This window comes from Mytilus californianus, unplaced genomic scaffold (assembly GCF_021869535.1).
Source record: "Mytilus californianus isolate M0D057914Y unplaced genomic scaffold, xbMytCali1.0.p SCAF_1, whole genome shotgun sequence".
In the NCBI taxonomy this organism is placed as follows: Eukaryota; Metazoa; Mollusca; class Bivalvia; order Mytilida; family Mytilidae; genus Mytilus; species Mytilus californianus.
In genome coordinates this window covers 111487431-111512093 of record NW_026262581.1, presented here as the reverse complement: position 1 = coordinate 111512093, position 24663 = coordinate 111487431, and the positions used below count along the sequence as shown (strand labels likewise).

Here is a 24663-nt window from a genome sequence, read left to right as displayed (position 1 = left end):
GTCTTAATAGTGATAGCTACAGTGATGTTAACATTTTCGGGCAAACGAACGAAGAAGATTAACAAGCAACTTAACGAAAATGTGTGAGGTTATTTTGATGGAGATAGTGTGAACAAGAAATCCGTGTGTGTGCTTTTCCGTGTACTAAAAGTTTCAATTTAACCAAATTGATCTGCCTTCCAAATGCACTCAGTTTTTCTACTAGAATAGCTTAGATTATCAAACGTTTTAACAACCAACAAACATATTTGCTATGGAAAAACTATATATGAAAATGGATTGTGTTCTGCATTACAAAAAAAGACTATAGAAATAAATAAAAATTTAAACATTTTGTGAATGTACTTAATTTCAGAACATGTCAATCATGTTTATGCTAAATTATTAAGTCTTTTTATCTTTTAGCTTCGTTTCAAAGAGATCATTATAGTAATCGTTCCTATGTTTATCATCTCCGAAGGAATAATGCTGATCCATATTTGGAGAAAATTTGTTTGCAGGTGGATCTTTCCCATACACATCTGCCAAAATACGCATGTAGTGAGAGGCGTTACCACAGCACAAACCAATATACTGTATTCCCAGTGCTTTTGCCTCTTCCGCAAATTCTTTTATTTCTGTTCTAGTACATGCAACTCCCGGCAAGTCTACTGGAAAGGCTGGTTTACCTGCAAGATTACATAATATTTTCTATAGCAAATAATGTATATATATAAATATATGAAAAAACAGGTTTAATTCAAAACACCTCTTCAATTTAGGTGTAAATAAATCTTCGGTCAGTAATTGTGGTCTTTCTTAATTTCAAGACAACATGTATAAAATATAATAATTGAAAAGGATCAAATGGATCTTAAATAATCTTTCGGTCACATCTTCAGAACAATTTTTCTGAATTTTCTGATCGAGGTAAAGGTTTTTCATAGGACTTAATTAAGAAAGTCCTCAACTTGTAACAATCATTGACGTAAGCAGGCACTTTAATTTTTGTTTTAATTATAGTACACCATTGACATATGGAATCTTTAACGACAATGCAAAACAAGACAATAAAATGTTGATATAGTCATTATACGTTGTTAATTGACCTATTAACTTTTTGTAACACGGTCTTTGATTTTTTTTCCATACTGTCTCATGTGATAGACACTTTTATTATGGGATTGCACACGATCATGTTTTCCCTGACTGTTTATAACATCTTTGCACTAAATTTATTGGATGTGTTCTGATGATATTTTAGTCTTAGATATATGATTTTATTATTAGTTATTTTTGGCTTTCAGTAAACTGCAAGTAATCTCAGATCTGTACTTAGTGTCTTTTAAGTCCTTTTGTTAGTTGTTTTAGCATAATTTGTTTCTATCGGATGAGTCAAGCCTTATCAACTGAGTTTTATTGTTTGTTTTTATGTTGTGCTGTTACACCACTGTCCCATGTCAGGGGTTAGTTGGTCGCCCGCAAACGTGTTCTACCACGCCACATTCTATGTCTGTTTGTTCAAAGTCAGGAGCCTGTAATTCAGTGGTTGTCGTTTGTTGCTGTATGTCATATTTTTTGGTTGTTTATTATTTTGTATATAAATCAATCAGGCCGTTAGTTTACTTGTTTGAATTGTTTTACATTTGTCATATCGGGGCGTTTTATAGCTTACCATGCAGTATGGTTTTTGCTCATATTGAAGGCCGTACGGTGACCTATATTTGCTAAATTCTACATCACTTGGTCTATCTTCGAAAGTTGTCTCATTGCCAATCATACCAGATCTTTTTATCTTTTATGTATTTGTTCTTGATTGGGTAACAAATAAAGGCAACAGTAGTATACCGCTGTTCGAAACTCATAAATCGATAGACATAAAAACAAATCCGGGTTACAAACTAAAACTGAGAGAAACGCATCAAATATAAGAGGAGAACAACGACACAACAAAAACACAACATTAAAATGTAACACACACAGAAACGAACTATAATATAACAATGGCCATTTTCCTGACTTGGTACAGGACATTTTAAGAAAAAAATTGTGGGTTGAACCTGGTTTGTGGCATGCCAAACCTCCCGCTTTTATGGCAACGTCAAACACAACACCAAAACGACAGCATCACATGACAAGACCACAATACAAATAAATGGGAGAACATATAGGACAAATAAACACACGAATAATAGCTAACAAAAGGTACTAGGCTTAAAATTCAATACGCCAGACGTGTGTCTCGTCCACACAAGACCAACCAGTGACGCTCAGATGAAAAAAGTTTGAAAGCCAAAAGAAGTACAAAGCTGAAGAGCACCGAGGACCAAAACTTCCAAAAAATTGCGTCTAACACGGCCAGGGTTTTCTGCCTGGGACATGAACATCCTTATTATTTAGAATAATTTATAATTTTGCAAACAGTAAATTTTATAAAATGACTATATAATAGATATACATGATAAAACCGAAGTGGGGACTAACTACAGAATAAAACGGATACATTACATAAAACAACTTAAGCCAACACATAAAAATACACAGCCGAGTTAGCCAAAGCCTCAACGCACAAAGTGACGTCACATTTTAAATTCTAAAAAAACACACAAAGTGACGTCACATTTGAATTTGTAAAAATATTTCCCAAAAATAAGATAGGATTAGGATTGATTCAAGATTAGATTTGTAATACTGACATTTCATTTATTAATAACAATGAAAATTACAATACTTATTAATATCAAAATGTGGTAGTAATTAGATAATTAATAGTATTATCTAGCTATGTCGGTGTATCTTCTGAATCAAACTGTAAACCAAATATATCGTATAAATTTCGTTGACAACAGTGATTAAACAATGTGCTTTTTCAGATAAAACTGTGAAAAAAAAACCTTATAATACTTGTGGTCAAATGTTATCTTAAATATGCGCAATGATTTTAGTGGTGTTCTTCAAAAGAGAAAACAAACAACACACGTCCACATGGTCCATGGAAGCCTAAAGCAATACAAAGAGTTGCGTACAATCAAAGCACCAAGGGCGCTATAGGCAGTTAATTAAAAAATCAAATGCAAACTTGACAGAAGTAAAGATGAATATTGTGGAAGAATTGGTGAAAATATTTATCTCAGCTATTTCTCAAGTATCCGTAATGTTTCCGCTAGCCAATCCTACTACTTTCAAAAGATATTTCCAATTTATTTTTTAAAGATTCAATGTCTGAGATTATGCACATACACTGTCCCATGTTAGGGAAGAGTTTTGTGCCAGCTAACATGTTTAACCTGCCACATTCTGTATGTGCATGTCCATAGTGAGGACCCAGTAATTTGGTGATTGTTGATTGTTGCTGTATATCATATTTATTTTTCATAATTGTTTTGTACATAAATCAGCTGGCTGCTTTAGTTTTATTGTTTTACATTTGTCATTTCGTGGTCGTTTATAGCTTACTAAGCAGTATAGGTTTTGCTAATTGTTGCGGACTGCATGGAGGAATATTTTAAATTACTTATCAGAATAATAATTTCAATAATGGTGTCCAACAGTGGTGTATGGTTTAATTCCACTATTTACTAGAGTTTGAATATGCCATATTAGCGGTTTTAGTTGGATCAGCTGGTGCCACTATGCACAATTATCAAATCATACCTGAAACTATCTGAAGTGGTGTAATTTTCTTGTATATTATATTACAATAAATGCTGATGTTGTTATAATGGCCTAGCAATGATGCAACATATTTTTTGAAGGCTGTACGGTTGCCTATAATTGCTTACATCCACTTATATTATTTTATAATAATTGTACATGGCTAATCTTTAATAAGCTGTTAACACAGAGACATGTTTTGCCTATTTGTTATTTTGATAATGCAAATGTTACAATTGAAATAGAAAGACTTTAACATGTAAGTGATATTCAAAGACAATGAACCATGACTGTTGGTACAGGGCTGATCAGTCTCCATGGAAATGAGATGTGCCAATGCTTATACAACTGCTTACCAAATACCATTGACTTTTCATAAGTCTTTCCCTTTCAACAAACCTTAACACAAATTCAATTTCTAAGTCAATGAACCATAATCATGATAATGAGGGGGTGGGGTTATATAATATCCATGAAAATGAAACTTTTAAATACCAATACGTTTGCATACCAAATAGCTTTAACTTAAGATTACTGGTAATTTACTGACATAATCATAATAATAACAAACTAATTCATGTAAACTAAGTAAAGTTTCAAAGTCAATAGATCATGCATATGACTGAGGGGTAAGGACCAAATATCCTCTATGGAAATGAGACGTACTACATTTGTAATGCTTCTACACCTGGATGCCAATTATCATTGACCTACCACTATTGGTTTCCCTAATACTAACCTAATCAAAAGCTAATAAATGAAATTTCAAAGTAAAATAAGTTTCCAAGTAAAAAGAGCATGATTGAGGGGGCGGGGCCAAATAATCTCAATGGAAATTAGAAATGACAAAGTTAATACAACTGCACACCAAATATCATTGACCTACCACTAGTGGTTCCCCCTAAACTGACCTAATCACAAACTTATACATGTAAGTAAAACTATGCAAAGTTTCAAAGTCAATAGACCATGACTAAGGGGGTGGGGCCAAATATTCTCCATGGTAATGAGACGTGCCTATGCTAACACAACTGCTTACCAAATATCATTGACCTACCACAAACTAGACCTTATCACAAAATCACAAACTGCTACATTGTTGATGCCGCCAAAACAGCATGCCTTTATATATATATATATATATATATATCTTTTTGACTCTGTCAAGGCAAGATAAAAATTGCAACAAATTTAATACAAACATTTTGTCAATCTTTTTTTAATATTTTTATATTCTTCATTTCTTAGATATATCAATGCTGCGTTCACACATAATTCAAATTCGATTCGCATTAACTGATTTGAATTAGTTTAATACGCATTCTAAACATTTAACATGTTTAATGTCCAAAAGTAAATTCTACTTCGAATTGCAATACGCGTCAAAATCGCTTTTCTGTCGGAATGACGTTAACTTTTAATTCAAATTATCAATTAATTTATTATAGTTTAATTTGAATTACAATTTAGAAAGTGTCCACACCAGGTTTAATCAAATTAATCAAATTAACTTATTTGTATTAACAAAAAACGTATTTCTAATGAAAATTGGATAATGCAAATTAGTCAATTTGAATTAGATTCGAATTAAAAAAAGAAGAGTGTGTGAGTGCGATTAGTGAATTCGATTCGCATTAGATTTTAATACAATTCGAAATTAAAAAAAGAAGATTGTGTGAACTCGGTTCGCATTCAATTCAAATTCAACGTACGTGTGAACAAGGCATTAAACAAGTGACAAATATGCATTCAGTAAATAATAAAATTTTAAAAAAATCCACAATCAAAATACTGCTGCGTAATTATGGTAATAAGTAATTCTCCTTGGTACAATTTAATCTTACTCTTGGATTGTCAAGAATACAAACTAAAATATTTCATGTTTCTGCACAATGCATCAATATCATGAATTCCAACTTTCTTTATATATAACTTCATGCAAAAAGTTTCTGATAACTAGGCATACTTCTTAGTGCACAATAATACATCTCCTTTTGTAGTAACAGTTACACAGATTCTGACATATGATCACATATCATGATCATAGTTCTGAAAGTATCGTTAAACAGTCTCTAAAAATTGCTAGACCGATAGGCACACTTAATAACAAATAATATTCATGTGTTGTAACTACTGGCAAGTTTATTATAATTCCTGTCAGAAAGCTGAACCAAAACTTGTCGGACTAGTCGACATGATGACCCTTGGCATAAACAATCTTCAAAATTGATCATATATGTATATATACATGTAAATATCTTCATAACATCATAGTAGTCTAGAGTTTCATTGCTGTTATGGAATTATTGTGGTGAATAGACAATCCAGTTGCTACAGAGAATCATGTATTGTACATGTACATGTATGCCTTGCCTCTTCTAGTATTAGCCATTCCCAAAGATTGGAATCAATCTGAAATAAAAACAAAAACAAATAATTTGCTTATTTTGACAAATACAATGTAGCAAAAAAGCTTCATGTCTTAAATCTTTATGTATTAGTTTTGTCCATGTTCATTGATGCTGTGATAACTCATGATCATGCTTATATTCTCTGTTATAAAAAAAGATGTGGTGTGATTGCCAATGATTGAGACAACTCGTCACAAGAGACCGAATGACACAACAGATTTTAAGAATCAAATTTTCCAAGCATATATACTTGTCTGTTATTTTTCAAAGCTTTTTTGAATGACAACTGCTTAGGTATTATGTCCTTGCCTTGCGAGGCTTTTGTTCAGAATAACATGTCTACCTGTGTATGCAAATTGTAAAGAAATATAATAAGAAGATGTGGTACGAGTGCAAATGAGATAACTCTCCTTCCAGGTCACAATTTGTCAAAATTAAACCATAATAGGACTATGAGAGCTAGTTGTGCAGCTAGGTCTGAATGAATTAGTTTGAACATAATTTCCAAAAAAAGTATGATAAAGACATAATCTTTCAATCCGTTCAATTAAGGTCTGGAGCTAGCATGTCAGTTAACTACCAGTAGTCCTTTGTTAGTTTATGCATCATTGTCATTTTGTTTAGTTTCTTTTGTTACCTATTCTGACATCGGATTGAATTTGAAGACCCATTGGTGGCCTTCGGCTGTTGTCTGCTCTTTGGTCGGGTTGTTGTCTCCTTGACACATTCCCCCTTTCCATTCTCAATTTTATTTGAAATTATAAGTGAGTTAAAATATCTTGATTACGGTTTCACTGTCTTCCAAGGTCCGAGATTACTCTGACGTCTAACGGCTGTTTTGCCAGACACGGCCAAAGCTTGTCTGGCAAAACAGCCGTTTGACGTCAGAGTAATCTCGGACTACGTCTTCCATTGCCAATATCATAATAAAAAAATAATATTTGTGCTTTAAAAAATTGTTATAGAAGAGTAACTTGTTGAAAACGTAAAGACTATAAAATACAACGTTACCTCTTTTCGTAATTTTTTTTGCAAAATTTTCATGGAAAAGTCGTTTACCAGCATCAAGTTGCTGAAGGAAACGCATAGAAATGATTCTAGAACACTTCACGAGTGTTTAAATATGAAAAAATCACAAAATGAAACATCGAAAGAGTTGTTTATTTCATTACCGGAAATTGAAAAGTCCTTGTAAATCAAAAACAATTACGGTGTGAGACGCGTCACAAATTCGTACTTAATATTTTACAAAAATGTGCGATGGAAGTTAAATAATGCCGCCCTTTAGCAAATTATTGATAAAGTATTAATCTAAATATTGTTTGAAGCACCTTAAGCTAAATGAAAGCACATGTAGCAGTCTGTAACACCAAAGACAAAGCCACGTGGGCAAAGCCTGAACTAAAAACACAATGGAAACCATCTTGAAATGAACTTGACATCGACCAATCAGATCTCTAGTTTTATTTTACATAAATAACAAGAACTTGATTTGACAAGCATGAATTGATCGAAGGTCGGTTACGAGATAAACGGAATAATATTAACAAGTTAAGATGATTTAAATAATCACAATCATCTCAAACAAAACAAATGAAATGATTAATAATAATTACCTTTGAATTATCAGAATCCACCAAATTTAAAACGTCCTTGATTTCCGTTTTGTCGACGAAAGTTAAAATTACCGTCAACTGAGACTTCAACTCCGTGTCATATTAGTCACAGCCGTTATACAATATTCCTGCGCTTTTTGCCATTTGGCAGATGTAAACGACTTGTAATTAGAGATTTTCGGCGATGAAATAATTGATACAATTGTTCTTTGACATCTTAGCCAAAAAGAAAGGGGATAATAAACTACATAAGGATATCTATTGAGCACTACTTTCTATGTGCAACTTCAAAACTTTTGGGTGGTTCGACGATCATTTAAGGTTTTTCTGGTCATATTTTTTTGTATTCCAGAATTAAAAGTATGAAAAAAGTGTTCAATTAGTTATAAATAACATAAAAGCCAGCTAGATAATAACAATTGCACCAATTTCAGCATTTATTGGGTAGAACACAAATCTAGGGTGCTCGCATAAGGCAGCTTAACTGCCCAAAGCCTGGTCTTTGAGTCGTGTTTATTTACCTTTGATGACGTTTGGTCTTTCGAATTTGTGATTTGTGTTTTAATATTCTCAAATGTATATTCACTTGAGTTCTCATGCATATCTGATTGAAGATTGTTACCTTTAGAAATTGTCGTGTGCATTGAAAACAGTATTGATGTGGTCTGTCGTACCGTCCAGTATTATTGTTGATTTCTATTATCCTTTCTATGTATTATCATATGTTTATATATATTTATATTGAGAATTTTGACATAGAGAATAAACAACTTGATATAAAGTAAGCATTATGTATCTAAATCAATTGAATGTTTACAAGAATCAACACAAGCCAATGACACAACTGAATAGAAACTGCATCTGTGACATATTGCTCTCTTCGAGTGGTCGAGATCGTGCATTGATATCCAGCCATGTAGTATATGCTCCTCATCCGCATATCATGTAACATTTTAGATACGAGCATATTGATAGACGTGGAGTCAAGTATAATGTGTCAAGGTAGAGTGATACCGGGGTTTGATTCCTGGGGATTGTTTCCTTGTGAGCTAGTTTATAACAAAGTTTGTTATATTCATATGACATGAACATAGTCTCGTCTCAATCTGCATGAAGGATTTGCCACCGTAAATTTGAAAAAAAAACTGATAAAGGGACAATACAATAATAAACTTTAGTAAAAAATAGGCACCACAATGTTGTGGTCAAAAGAAAAAATGACGAACAGACAACACCAGTCCACAAAATACTTTACAGAAAAATTGGGCGAAAAAAAATCCATCAAAAACCCAGGATGAACTAAGACGATCGGAAAGACAAACAGTTCCAACTACACCAGTGATACCCGTCATGTTTCCTACTGCAGGTAAAATATATGCAGAATTCGATCATTCAGTCACGAATAAAAAATCATTTTATAACAATTTTCACCGTTAAATAAAATATTGTTCAAGTTATATATTTGGAAAAGAAACAAAAGTTTGCAAAAGGTTAAATCCTTCTTTTATATTAGTTGATACAGCAATAGACCATATAAGGAAGTTTGACCATTAGGATGTTATACGTACCTGTATTGTGTATTGTTAATGCCTGCATTGTCGGTTCTTTGTCAGTTGTAGCGTACACTACAGGCAACATTGCCACTGGTCCCTGATAAGATATTTAAAGAGATATTAGAAAAATATATACTGAACAGTCAATATTTCAAATGTCCGTGTTTCACACCGAAATAGCAGATACAATGCGATCTAAAACATAAAACTTTTGAATAGAAAAAAAAATTGTTATTATAAAGTCTATGGCAAACGTTAAATACGTCATTAGTTGAAGGTAGTTATTTGGTTAATAAGTTAATTTTAGACTATATATTCCGTAAATGAAAACAAAATTTTATAATATCCGTGCGTTTCATGCGCTTTTCTGGATCTACCTTCCCCGGGAACGCTCAAACTTGAAATTTGATAGCCAGGGATGAATAAGTACATATCAACATTTGGAGCTATATGATCAAAAGACAGGTGGAAGATATCAAAGGGACATTCAAACTCATAAATCGAAAATAAACTTACAACGCCATGGCAAAAGAAAGAAAAAAACCAAAAGACAAACAACAGTACACAAAACACAACATAGAAAAACTAAAGACTGAGCAACACGAACGCCACCAAAAACCGGGGGTGATCCCAGGTGCTCCGGAAAGGTAAGCAGATCCTAAGGGCATAAACATAATTAATATCCAAACTCATCTAGGATAAGGTGGGCCAGAGGGAGTTGGAACCTTAGTTTCTGGAAAATTTTTAAATTCACCAATGGGGACTTTAAACATAAGGTATGTTGTAGATCGTCAGTAACGAAGCACTGACTACTACTAAATTTCGTGCGCTTTTCTGAATTTACCTTCATTAGGAAAGTTTCAACTAAAAATTAAACTTATATGCATACACTTTTAATTTCATTCATATTGTTTCCTTATTAGATAAAAGCAATGTGGACATCTTGGATGATAATATTATGAAACATCCACAGTCTTTTTAATTGGTAATAATGTTGTTAGTCAATATTCATATCAAAATTCAAACATTGCATCTATCTCTTCCGAGAATATAATTGTAGTTAAATGTCTTTATATATAAACATATGAAGATAAAAATTACGTTCCAAATACCAATTAATATTTAGTTAAGATTGTTATTTTTCAGTTTGTAGCGGTGCAATATACATTTTGACACGTAGAATGTGTTTTGTATGTTTACAATTAATAGTGGCAGCGTCATTTTGGGTAAAAGGGAACGTATGCTATCTTATAAATATGCAAATAACTTACCTTGCAAACCTTCTTGATTTCTTTGACAAGAGGAATCATGGTAGACGGACCTCTGCTACAGTTTACTCCCACAACATCGGCCCCAGCCTCTTCGAGCTTTCTGCATGCTTCTGGTATCGGTACACCATCATGTGTCATATTTGTTTCGGTTGAACAGAAAGTTATAACGGCTGGAACTAAGGCGAGATATAAAAAAGACCTTTATTACTCTTATAAATTAATGGAAAATATCTGTATTTCATAACCATTAATTGAAAAACTTTTTATGTACCGTCCAACGAAAAATATTGCAGTGACATGCTACACAGTTTTTGGTTGTACGCATAGTTTTGGAAGATGAGAGATTTTTAACGCTAATGAGAGCATGTTGATAAACAAGGCAGCTATTCATATATAATTATGTCCCGTGATATCCTTGTAGTTTACGTTATTACGTTATTCTACCTATCAAAATATATCTTAAAGTCTGTGTGATTAAACAGATATTTGAAACAGTTAAAAAAGTAGTATCATAACAATAACATGTACAAACCTTAGAAATAAAAATAAAAATCATATGGTATAAAAATAAGGAGATGTGGTATGATTGTCAATGAAACAACTATCCGCCAAAGTTCAAATGAAGTGGATGTAAGAAATTATAGGCAACCGTATGACCTTCAACAATGAGAAAAACCCATACCGTATGGTCGGCTATAAAAGGACCCGACATGAAAAATATGAAACAATTCAATTGAGAAAACTAACGGCCTAATTTATAACAAAACAGTTTACGAAAAACAAATATGACAGACATGAACCAACGACAACCACTGAACTACAGGCTCCTGACTTGGGACAGGCACATAAAGAATGTGGCGGGGTTTAACATGTTTGTGAGCGCTCAACCCTCTCCCTAGCCTGGGACAGTGTTGTTACAGTACAACATAAGAACAATCTATAAAAATCAGTTGAAAAAGGCTTAACTCATCAGATGGATACAAATAGAAATACATCTAACAAAACACAAAGTGGACGTGGACGGGTACTTATACATCCCCAAAACAAAAAGACACCAAGTACAGATCTGAGAGTAATCGCAGTTACTGACAGCTAGTTCAAAGCCAATAACAACTAATGAAAAAAAATCATGTATCTAAGACTAAAATATCAATCAGTACACATCCAACATCCAATGGATTTAGCGTAAAGACGTCATTAACAGTAAGAGAAAACCATGACCTTGTGAAATGCCAAACTATCAGTACCGACAGATTGTAGTACAGTAAAAGTACATATGTGTAATATTTAGTATGTTTTTAATTTACTGATAACAAAATCAATATTTACACCAATAAAAACAATATTCAAAGATTTAATTACAGTGTTGAATAGATAACCTTTTAGGATAAGTTTATTTAAAAGATTGATAAGTTTACCCGGATCGTATCTAAATTTCCGGTCTCGGTTTACAACATCACCGTAAAATTTAGGATGTGCTATTCCGTTTGAAATAAGTTTTCTACAGGTACAGCCAAACATGCAGACCAAATCTTTGTATCTATGAAAAAATTTAGTCAAGGGTTTAAGTAATATGTGCATGGTAACGAAATCCCTGGCTTAATAGTTTACTAGTAATACATAGATAACGCTCATTAAAATCCAAAACGTCACTACAAACACGAGCATAGCGAACGTGTTGGGATATATAAACACCGTAAGACGGTGCCTAAGGAACATCACCGTCCAAAAAGGGAAAATTAACAATAGGGAAAGAAAAATCATCGGGATGTCGTTAATTTTTGTGAAGAGTTTATGGTGTAATACTGAAATATCTAAATCTAGGAAAGGACAGTTATTGCTGTTAATATTAGATTTATTCAAAGTAAGTTCGTTTGGGTAAATTTCAGCAGTATAGTTTGAGAATTCTTTATTTTTTAACGAAAACATATCATAAAGATCACGGAAAGTGTTGATGAATTTATCAATTAAATGGAATTTAGACGGTTCTTTACTGAGTTTGGCCATAAACTGTGATTCATAACAGTAAAGGAACAAGTCTGCTTTTAAAGGGACACAGTTGGTGCCCATAGAAATACCTTCAATCTGTCGATAAACATTATTGCCTAAACGTACATAAATGTTGTCAAGGAGAAAATTTAGTGCTTGAATCATCTCATCACATCTCCAGTAAGTATATCTAGCATATTTACCTTTCTCATTAGAGAAAAAGGCTTTATAAGAGTTGCAGCAAATAAATTTGCAACCAGATTTATCAAACGACCATTTAATAAGATAGGAAAACTTTTGTTTGATAAGATTGTGTGGAAGTGTAGTATAAAGAGTGGAAAAGTCAAAACTGTTAACCGAACACAAGGACCATCAAATGCATGTAATAGCACTTTTGTTGCAATCGACAAGACTTTCTGTTCTGAAATTCTTAATGTGAGCTTGAATATTCAACAGCATAATAGGCCCTTTGAAGCAATAATGATATTAATAAAATCAGAACAACAAAATATAAAGAAATACGAAGGAATGTAAATATCGTTAAAAACATTAAAAGATATATCAAACATTAAAAAACTTTTAAAAGACGAGCTTACAAAATTTTTTTAATACGAAATAACTTTTTTAAAAAGCAGGGGAGCGTATATTAAATTGACATTGATTTTATTTAATACCTTTTCCATACTCTTTGATACACTCTAGAGCTAAAAGAGCCTCTGCAAAGTCCGGAAACGTTTCACCAATAATAAAGTCAACATTTCTAGTCACAGCCCATTCAATTTGTTCCTAAAATATTGATGTTATGTCAGATGAACATTGTTTTCAGTGTGTTTGTTGTACCTTTCCTTTATAGTGTGTTTTGTGTCTCCCTTATAGGAGTGACAACTATAGATGATGGAGAGACACATTATTTAGGCCACTTAAACAGTTCCATCCAGTATTTTCTAAATGTGTGTGTCGAACGGTCAAGATTTTTTGTAGGTTCACAATCACCGAATTTTCTGTAATTTCGTAGCAGTATAACCCATAAAAAGGCATTGCATTTAGCAAACATATCAATATATTGATGAAGTACATGTACATATAGATTCATGGAGAGTTGTCTCATTGGCACTCATACCACATCTTCTTATATCTATCAACATTTTCTTCTGCATGTTCAATAAATGTTGAAATTCATTAGATTTTAGTGCCGATTTGGACCAAAATATTTTGTTCCATTTTCTGTCATTTAATTTTGATATGATTTCGTTCTGCACGATATCGTAAACACGCAACTAATAACTTTAACACATGTATATAGTACCTATGGCGTCAAGCCGTTTTGTATATGTCCGTCCGTAATATTTCTATTGTCAACAACTCTTCTGAATTGTTTACAGCCAAGCTTATTCATATCTTGTGTAGTATGTAGATTTGCATTATGTATTTATTATTCGTATTTCGGATCCTTTGGGGGATTGTTATATAAGTATTAGTAAATTGAAACACTCTGAAATCGTTTGAAGTAAAGCTCAGTCATGGTAGGTGAGATTCCATAGAGAGGACTCACGGTACATAAATTTATATAAACTCACGGTACATAAATTTATATAAACTCACGGTACATACATTTATATAAACAGTGGTCCAGGTTAACTCTGTAATGTGTTACTTCATTTAAACCGCTCAATGAATTGAAGTGAAACTTATACCCGACACTAAATTTACATGGCCATTGTGCATTTGGGTTTCCATAGAAATTCTTATTAGGGGTAAACAAATCAAGGCGACAGTAGTTTACCGATGCTCAAATCTTGTACATCGACGAAAAAAGAGACAAAGCAAGATAACAAACAAAAACTTTGACATTAATTTTATTTATTTTTGCTCATGATTACTTGTAGTAACAGACAACAATATTCCGTGTACTTCATTTGTTATTTTCCACAGAAAAGTATTGTTAAAGGAGGCGAACTACCTAAAATGATTATCAAAGTACCTTAAATATACTTCTAGCTTCTTCCACAGTTTTCGGATCGTGTCTGTTAAAGATGGTTGTGTTAGATATACCTCCAGCAAGTAATTTACCATGTTTGTCTGCTACTTCTTTAGCTATATCTAATGCTCTAAAGTTCAATGTTTCAAGTTCATCTTCCCTCCCAACAACTCGTAGTTTTGCTCGGTGACCGTAGTACTAAAAATACAGCAGAATGACATCAACACTTATTGATCTCTTATAATAATATATCTAGACTAAGTGTAGTGTTGAATTGTAAAGACAGACCAAAAGTTACAAAGTTGAAATGCGTGCACCAATTCATAGATAATCTTGAAAGTTGTACAAGATACCTAAGAAATAGCTACTTTTTTAATACACATTTGGAACAAACTTGAATTGAGGTCAAGTCATGTATAACAGAGATAAATCAAGGAGAGGCGGAAGATAGATACCAAAGGAACATTTAAACTTGGAAGTCGAGGACAAACTGACACCACCATGTCAAGAAATTAAAAACGACCAAAAGACAAACAACAGTGTACACATACAATATTAGGTCGATGTCAGAAAAATATACTGTTTTGTATGAGGCTGAGGAACTGGGAAGGGCGAGGTTGTACCGAGCCCTTCCCCAGTTTAGTGCCGAATACAAAAAAAAATAATATTTTTCTAACATTAATTGACCTAATATTGTTTTTATACTGCAAATTACATTAAAAAATTGATAGCTATTTAAAGTTTTACACAAATTTTAAACTTATTTTCATCCCTTAAGGAACCCCTGATTGTGGAAAAAGTGGTCCATGATGAAATTGACATTGCACAATATAGCTTTGTTACTATATTTAGGAAATAAACACAACTAGTTGCAGTATAAAAAATACAACATTTAAGAATTGAAAGCTTCTTTTTGAAAATGTATTGGGGTGTAAAAGCGTTGACCGAAGTACATTTCATTCTAAAAATGTGCGCACGGTCAACGCTTATACAACCCTATAAATAAAGGCAACAGTAGTATATCGCTGTTCGAAATTCATAAATCGATTGAGAAAAAAAACAAATCCGGGTTACAAACTAAAACTGAGGGAAACACATCAAATATAAGAGGAGAACTACGACACAACAGAAACACAACATTAAAATGTAACACACACAGAAACGAACTATAATATAACAATGGCCATTTTCCTGACTTGGTACAGGACATTTTAAGAAAAAAATGGTGAGTTGAACCTGGTTTTGTGGCTAGCCAAACCTCCCGCTTTTATGGCAATGTTAAATATAACATTAAAATGACAACATTACATGACAGGACTACAATACAACTAAAAGAAGCATTCAATACTTATGATAACATTTGTTTTGCTAGGATCATGAACTCACGATTTCTATCAAGTTTTTCTTTTATTTACCTGTGCACTTTATTATGGAATCTCATACAATCATGAATGTTACATTTCTTTTTGTTTTGAAATGAAGGTTAATTTCAGAATGACGCGAGATTACTGTTAACCAATCAAAATAACGTATTATAATGAAACGTACATGTAATGTAATTATTGAAAACTAAAGACTGAGTATTACGAAACACACCTCGTGCTCCAGTGTTATTGTGGTGTTACGCATGAAAATACAAAGTCTATATAAGTACAAATTCGGTGATAAGTCTATGTAAGTATAAATTTGGTGATAAGTCCAAGTAAGTATAAATTCGGTGATAAGTCTATGTAAGTACACAATCGGTGATGAGTCTATGTAAGTATAAGTGCGGTGATAAGTCTATGTAAGTACAAACTCGGTGATAAGTCTATGTAAGTATAAGTTCGGTGATAAGTCTATGTAAGTACAACCTCGGTGATAAGTCTATGTAAGTACAAACTCGGTGATAAGTTTATGTAAGTACAAATTCGGTGATAAGTCTATATAAGAACAAACGATAAGTCTATGTAAGTATAAATTATGTGTTAAGTCTATGTAAGTACAAACTCGGTGATAAATCTATGCAAGTACAAATTCGTTGATAAATCTACATATTAAGTACAAATTTGGTGATAAGTCTATGTTATTTGTAAATGCAAATTCGGTGATAAGTCTGTGTAAGTATAAATTCGGTGATTTGCTATGTAAGTATAAATTCGGTAATAAGTCTAATTCGACGACAACACATTCGAAGAAAAAAGGACGGAGTCGTGGTAACGACACTTGGAACATATCCGTCGTTATCTGTGAAACTAATAATTCATAACGGTCACTCAACTCGTGATATTACAAAATCTCCCCCAAAAATTTGATATCCTTGCCTTTCAACCTTAAAAAAAAGTTTTATCTGACAGTTTGTAAAAGATTTAACTGTGCAGATTTGAATAAATGTTCATGTTTCTCAACTTTTGGGCCAAAATAAAATAGTTGTTGACAAGTGCTTCTTGGTGTTTGACAAACGATATCAACGTTGCGTTTTATCGTTACGTTTATCGTCGTCCACATTATAAACGACATCGATATACACAGAGAATATTAAATGGCTTTTTCAATATCACATCCGTATCAACCCGAGACACGAATATAATCCCAAGAGCTCTGCTCGAGAGATTATATTGGTTGAGGGTTGATACAGTGTGAGATATTGCAAATACCATATCATATACACTTTATATTATTATATATCTCAAAATGTGACGTGACGTCATACAGATTAGGGGTTTGATAAGCATTTACAACCGTGATTGAATCAGATGTCGATGACGTGACGTCATACAGAGTAAGGGTCAACTTCCAAGCAAGGACCGAAGCTCATAAACTCAGCAATCATAAACGCAGGACTTCGGGAAAGTCCAGAGAGCCGACAACCTTGCTTCGGAAGTTGAGTAAGGGTGTGATAAAGCCTTTGCAACCGTGACTGATATCGATATCATCACGAACGGCTGATTACACATACACTTCACATGTATTTACTACTAAGTATGTAATAAAAATGAATATTAGAGGCCAATAAATTATTCCTGCTTGGTGGTCAATTTCTTTATTGGCGCACCTGTATCCAATCCTATTTGCTTCGCATCACGATGTAAAGCTATTAGTTTCAAACCTCGAATATATACAAGGACTAATACAGAAACAGCTAGTTAATAAGACTATTATAGTGAAAAATAACGAGAATAAAATTAAACCGTATATGCTTCGACAACGTCACTTCCGGCATGCACGAACTCTTCGTGTAAAGCTCTGAGTTGTTCTGGGAATTCCAATACTACTTCTGGAACAAAACATCCAGCACGCACGAAACCTCTCCTTTCAAACTCAAACAAATAACCCTCGGCAATAACAATGGTTTCCCCGGCAGCAAGACGTTCTTTAAATCCTACAAAAGAAAACTTCTCAAAGTTCTTCGATATTATGTACAGTATGCATAGTTATATATATATTTTCTACGATAGAAAAATAAATCAAAAATAATTAGTAGCAAGAATGCAAAAGTTGTAAAATCAGTTTTTTCTGAACTTTCACTTGGTAATTTTCAAATTTCTTCTCCTACTTCATATTTCACATTCAGCTGTTTACGGATATTCCATAACGGTCAACCAACTCGTGATCGCGTCCGCGTAAAATTTACGAAGGGATGACTTCCACTTCACAACTTGAAACTCTTGGTTTAATAGCTTCCTTGTGAGCAGCAACCCTCTTTCAAGGAAATCATGATAGGAAATACAAGCTCTGGAATATCGTATCAACTGGGAGATATATACTCCATACGCAGGCACTGCTGGAATGCTGCTACATAGAAATGGAAAGTTCACAATTGGGAAGCTGAAATCATCCCTTTTGTCGTAAAGTTTTGTTTTCAACCGGCCCTTATTGTTAATTTCTTGATGCAAGTCAAGATATGAGGCAGAATTAATTGTATCTGTTGTATCCTTTATCTCAAAATCGATGGGATAGAATATTTACAGTCTGAAACACGGCTAAAAGATTTCATTAATTTATTCTATTCTGTATCTGATTTCTATCCACAATTTCTTCTTTGATCAACGTACAAGGTCGTTCTTTTTGTACTGATTGTGAAATTATTTCGTACAGCGGTCGATCTCAAAGTATAAAGAGGCAAACAAAGGGATATATTTTGATTTAAGTTACTCTAAGCACTAAGCATTATTTAACACAATAATTTTTAGTTTTTTTTTTACTGTATTCAGATAAGTGTATGTTTCTTGACTGAATAAATATATATTGCACTTTTTTCGCTGTGTCTTTGTATCCCAGGGTTGAGTACTCACAAAACAAGTTTAACAATAATATCTGATAACTTATTGAGTGATTTGTTATTTGTTTGAAATTTTTCTAAATGTTCTCTTCCGTGAACGTAGGGAAATTGAATGTTCAATATTTTACTTCCTCTGATTTTGCATTGGTTCATATATAGACCAACCAATTTATAAATTTTACACACAGACAAGACTATGATATTTTTATATAGATATAAGAAAATGTGGTATGAGTGCCAATGAGACAACTCTCCATCCAAGTCAAAATTTATAAAAGTAAACCATTTTAGGTCAAAGTACGGTCTTCAACACGGAGCCTTGGCTCAAATCGAACAGCAAGCTATAAAGGGCCCCAAAAATTACTAGTGTAAAACCATTCGAACGGAAAAGCCAACGGTCTAATCTATATAAAAAACGAGAATCGAGAAACACTTATGAACCACATCAACAAACGACAACCACTGAACATCAGATTCCTGACTTTCAAGTGCATCTTCTAGAGAGATCTCTCTTCCTGTAAGCGGTCGTATATTTCACAAGCTTCCATTATCAATGGATGTTTAATACTTAGGGTATGATTAATTTCGTTCTCATGTTCTTCTGAAACGTCATGTCCGAAAATTTCATTTGTCATCAAAGTGTGAAGAGCTGTGTCAACGAGCATGAATCCACGGACAGCACGGGATACGGCTTTTCCATATAGCATATGTGTTACTGCATTAGGTGCAATAACAATGGTTTCCCCGGCAGCAAGACGTTCTTTAAATCCTACAAAAGAAAACTTCTCAAAGTTCTTCGATATTATGTACAGTATGCATAGTTATATATATATTTTCTACGATAGAAAAATAAATCAAAAATAATTAGTAGCAAGAATGCAAAAGTTGTAAAATCAGACGAAGTTTTTTCTGAACTTTCACTTGGTAATTTTCAAATTTCTTCTCCTTCTTCATATTTCACATTCAGCTGTTTACGGATATTCCATAACGGTCAACCAACTCGTGATCGCGTCCGCGTAAAATTTACGAAGGGATGACTTCCACTTCACAACTTGAAACTCTTGGTTTAATAGCTTCCTTGTGAGCAGCAACCCTCTTTCAAGGAAATCATGATAGGAAATACAATCTCTGGAATATCGTATCAACTGGGAGATATATACTCCATACGCAGGCATTTGTATGGCAAGTCCAATCTGCAGTGGTTCAATCACAAGTCTTGGTCTTGTTGCTTGCATGATGGCCTGCCCTATCGAGCTGATTTTCAATGAAGCGTCCTTTTCCGAAAATAAAACCTTCAAAAATACTGCCAAACTTTCAGGAATATGTTTTTCATGTGACAAAATATCGTTGTTGCTTGGATAAATTTTTTTGTCCACTGGCATAGATCTAATTTCGGTTTTAATGAGTGCTGCTGCTGTTTTTATTAAGAAAAGCTTTCTGTCTTCGTCTGATTTATTTAGCTTTGATTCTTTGTAGACATTGTGTATAATAGTAGACGCAGTTTGTCGGAATGTTACTACATTTTCTTTTCTATTGAGCTCTGTTATTAAAATTGATGTCCCATAATGTTCTTGTACCTTCTGCTTCATGTATGGTTGACTATATGCTTCATCACCACATAAAACTTTCATTCGATCCACTAGGTCTTTGATGGTTAATTGTTCATCGCCATTATCTTCCAAAAAATCAAGCACTTTTAAGAAATGTTGGTTATTTGTATTTGGTCTGCCTCTTTTCATTTGGCTCTTGTCTGTCTTCGGTGAAAATAAATGTAGTACATTTTTTCCTGTTCGGAAGTTTGTGCTGCAGGAGCTATGGTATATTGCGTCAACTGCGTGTAAATCCCAAGCAAACTCTATTCTTCCTTTGACTTCTGTTGCCCATTCATCATTTCTTTCAATGCAAATCTGCTCTACTGTTGTTTGAAATTCAGTGGTTTGAACGGCATGCACGTCAAATAACCTTCTTTTTGCTGTTGTTTCAATGGTAGAATTACCACAAAATAAGCAGTCTCCTTGAAAGCTAAACTGTTTCTCTGACCGAAGTGTAGGTGGTGTAGCTAACAGTGCTGGTGATGTGGATTTTCTTTTTAATCCTTTGATGACATTTGGATTAACGTAAGAACGGCGGCAGTGTTCATGCACAAGCTAACCCGTCCTGGTAACAATAGTGTCTCCTCTTTCTCTACTTGCATTATTAATTCCAATACTGCCCTTTTCTAGCAGTTCAACAGTCTTGTTTCCATTTTGTATATCATCATTACATATTATGCAAGTATCCATGTTTTCTTGTTTTCAGAAACCTACAAAATATAACGAAACACATAAATATATGTTTTATGATTATTACAAATCATGCAGATTCTTAGAGCACCAATACTAATATACAATCGAAATTGTGGTGTGATTCTTAGAAATTCAATTGAAATACTAAATTGTTTGTTCCATCTAACTGTAATTTGCTAATGATAAAACCAGTTTTTATAGAAAAGCAATTTCAATCATTGTCGGTACGAATTAATGATATTTAACCATTTCTATTTTTAAATATATTTCTTTTACTGAAATATCACTATTTCGCTATTGATCAATTTCTCTTTTGTAAAACTGTTGAAAAAATTATTTAATTTTGAAAAGTTATAACGTTTTTCCTGTGCATTTTCCTGAGTTTATTGCAATATCAAAATATGTCAAATAATGACATGTTTTTGTTAATACGGCGCTTCGTACTTTTTTTTCCAAATAGGGGACGGAAATGCAAGTGTAAAAACAGTTTTATCGTATTTTAATGCGTTCTTTGTAATGTATTTTGTTTTGTTTTTCTATTTCTAGTTTTATACACGTAAAAATATCTTTATAAAAACAAAGTATCAAATATCAAAGGGAGATAATCAAAATACACGGAGTAAAATGTCTTTGTTTTGATTGAACATATATTTGGAATAATATAGTGTGTATTGGTTTTAGATTTACTACAATAATAATATCTAAGTTGTCATTCCATATACATACCATTCTCTGTTTGAATTGAGAGTTTCAACGTTGTTTGCTTCGTGTACCGTTTACATGACGTCATCTCTAACTGTGTATGGTGGACGGTGTTGGCAAAAATAATCGACGTTTTTTCGTACATTTAATTTTCGATTTTTAAATATGTTCCGCAAAATATATTTTTGTATATTTTTATTTTGTTCTTTTTTAAATACAACACAATGATTTACAACAAAAAAATCTTGTGTTGCAATTAGCTTGAGGTTAATGTTTACCTTGACTAGACTACTTAACAAATTGTCTATAAATAAAAGAAGATAAAGCAAGTCAGATAGTGCATTTGTATTATTATATGTGCATTTATGCAATAAATTTTCAAATCAAGAGTTAACATTTAAAACAAACAATAGCATATCTTTTGTTGTATTAATTCAAGGCAATCTGATTTTTCTCTAAATATCATAGAACAAGAGGCACACCTGTTCCTGTATCGCTCACCTGGTGAAAAAAATCGCCAGTTTGCTAATATTGATGGATTTTTATATGCACATACTATAGTTAATCGTTTGTGTTGCTGATCATTTTTGCAATTTACATGTTTTGCCTAGCTCCTGTAGGTTTTTAGGTAACAGCCAAAAACTGCAAAAAATATTATTCATGAGGACAGCCAACAACTGCTAAAATTGGGGAAACAAATCAACATTTTAGGGCAATAACTCAAAATCAAGTAATAAGATTTTTCTTCGATTTTGAGGGTGGACTTATCTTATCATGCTGATCATTTTTGCAATTTACACTTTTAACCTAGAACCTATAGTTTTTGAGCTAATGGCAAGGAAATGTTTCATTTTAGAAAGAACCTGTTGTGCTGACCGTTTTTGCTTGTGTCAATTTTTCTCTAATTGCTATATTATTACAGATATTAACCAAAACTGCAGTTTGACCCTTATGTAATATTGTAAGATATGGTGGCCATGTGGATTGATCAATCTAGACGAAAATCACAAACGTTAACGTTATAGTTGACATCCCATAGATGAAACAGACAAACATTCATCCCATTCAGCAGTTTCAGATGAGAAGATTTTTTTAAAGAAAACTTAACGGACTACGGACGACGGATGGAAAGTGATGACAAAAGCTCACATTACCCTTCTGTCTAGGTGAGCTAAAACTGATCAAGACTTGGCTTGTATATGGATGGTCTGAACATTCACACACTGTTGAAGGTCAATATGTTCACTTATGGTAGTAAGTTTGTACTACTACTGTTTGGTTTGTATTGACGTGTCTGCTTTATCGGTTAGAAACAGATTATCATATCATACACATCTATTTTTAGATATCAGAAACAGATTATCATATCATACACATCTATTTTTAGATATTAAAGCATATGCATAATCAGCAAACCGTATGTATATATTTAAGTCGCAGAAGAAAATTATGTAATGCATTAATATTAAGTACATGCATGTATGACACAAGTGTTTTCAACGATATCTCCAATATGCAAACTCAGAAAAAGCTAATAATCCCCATACGTTGAGGTCAAGGAATATAATATATCTATATAATTAGTTTTTTGGTTAGGGGAAAACAAGGATTTATTAAACTAAAATTAAATTCCCGAGGCGAGAGGCCGAGGTTGATATCTTTTTCCTTCAGTTGATAAATTTTGTATTTTAGCATGAATTATTTTGTTCTGCAACACTTTTTTATTTTTGCTAATACTACCTTTAAGTAAGGCTTCGTCAAGTTTTCATTGATTTAAAAGAGGGACGAAAGATACCAGAGGGACAGTCAAACTCATAGATCGAAAACAAACTGACAACGCCATGGCCAAAAATAAAAAGAAAAACAGACAAATAATAGTACAGATGACACAACATAGAAAACTAAAGACTAAGCAACACGAACCCCACCAAAAACTGGGGGTGATCTCAGGTGCTCCGGAAGGGTAAGCAGATCCTGCTCCACATGTGGCACCCGTCGTGTTGCTTATGTTATTATAAATCCGGTAAATAGTCTAATTCGGTAAGTCACATTCGTGAAAAGGGAAGGGTATTGTAGTTACGACATAAGGAACATATCCGATATCATCTGTGAAACGGTTATTCCATAACGGTCAACCAACTCGTGATGGCGTCCGTAAATGTAGTTAGGTGAATATAAATTTATTCAAAATGCATTTTACATTGCGCGAGACTACCAATGTAAAATAAGAAAACGTTACTACTAGCCTCGGCCAGCTGTCACATAATAATATAATAATAAACAATACAGTCGTGGAGAAGAAATTTCACTAATATGCTTTTTCCACTCATCTTTGACGTAGCGCTCATTTGCATTTTGCCATCATTTACACATTAAATAAAAATGTACAAACTATAGATACCTGACTTACTCGCAAGAATACAATACAGAGCTAACCTCTGTTAACTTAACTACAATTTTCACAAACAATGTATTATATCATGTATATCGTACTTCACGGATTAAATTTCACGGTTATTTTAAGGTGCATACTGGTATGTTTTATTCATAGACTGTACTACATCTGTAGCATAGTATATATATTAAGAAGTATTTGCTACTGTAAAAACATTAACATGAACCCTTATGTGTCAGAGTGACCATTTAAACGTGTTAAGTTCACATTTCAGGACAGGTTACGTATGCAAACTTTCTTATTGTACTAAATATTTAAATAAAAGTGGTAGCATTTAAACACTATTAATTAATATGTGTATTTTAGATGTGTGACACAGTACTGGCGTGTAATAAACTTATAAACTCTATGTGTGCATACCGTACTGTGCATATAAATATTATTAGGTCCTTACCCCTTTTAGGCATCTTATATACTTAGTCCTGTTCTTTCAACTCTGGCAATGACTATTTCTATAATCGTGACAGCTGATACCTAATCATAACAATGTCAACAAGTGGTCTGATGAA

The 24663-nt window shown here is 33.1% G+C and overlaps 1 protein-coding gene across 1 annotated transcript; it reads right to left on the bottom strand.

Annotated features, from left to right (window-relative positions):
• Positions 1-309: 309 nt before the first annotated feature.
• On the bottom strand, positions 310-24663 carry LOC127730782 (S-methylmethionine--homocysteine S-methyltransferase BHMT2-like). The gene is made up of 7 exons (XM_052239338.1): positions 24549-24663; positions 17622-17812; positions 14455-14649; positions 13148-13259; positions 10485-10660; positions 9229-9310; positions 310-668 (listed from the first exon to the last, which is right to left on the bottom strand). Exons 1-7 carry the CDS (start codon positions 24559-24561, stop codon positions 385-387), a joined length of 1053 nt encoding a protein of 350 aa, XP_052095298.1. The 5' UTR covers positions 24562-24663; the 3' UTR covers positions 310-384.

Excerpts from the sequence above, each read along its gene's own strand:
- LOC127730782 (XM_052239338.1), bottom strand. Across the intron at positions 9,311-10,484 it reads AAATCAAGAAGGTTTGCAAG|GGACCAGTGGCAATGTTGCC; the intron begins GTAAGTTATTTG and ends ATATCTTATCAG. Across the intron at positions 669-9,228 it reads ATTAACAATACACAATACAG|GTAAACCAGCCTTTCCAGTA; the intron begins GTACGTATAACA and ends GTAATCTTGCAG.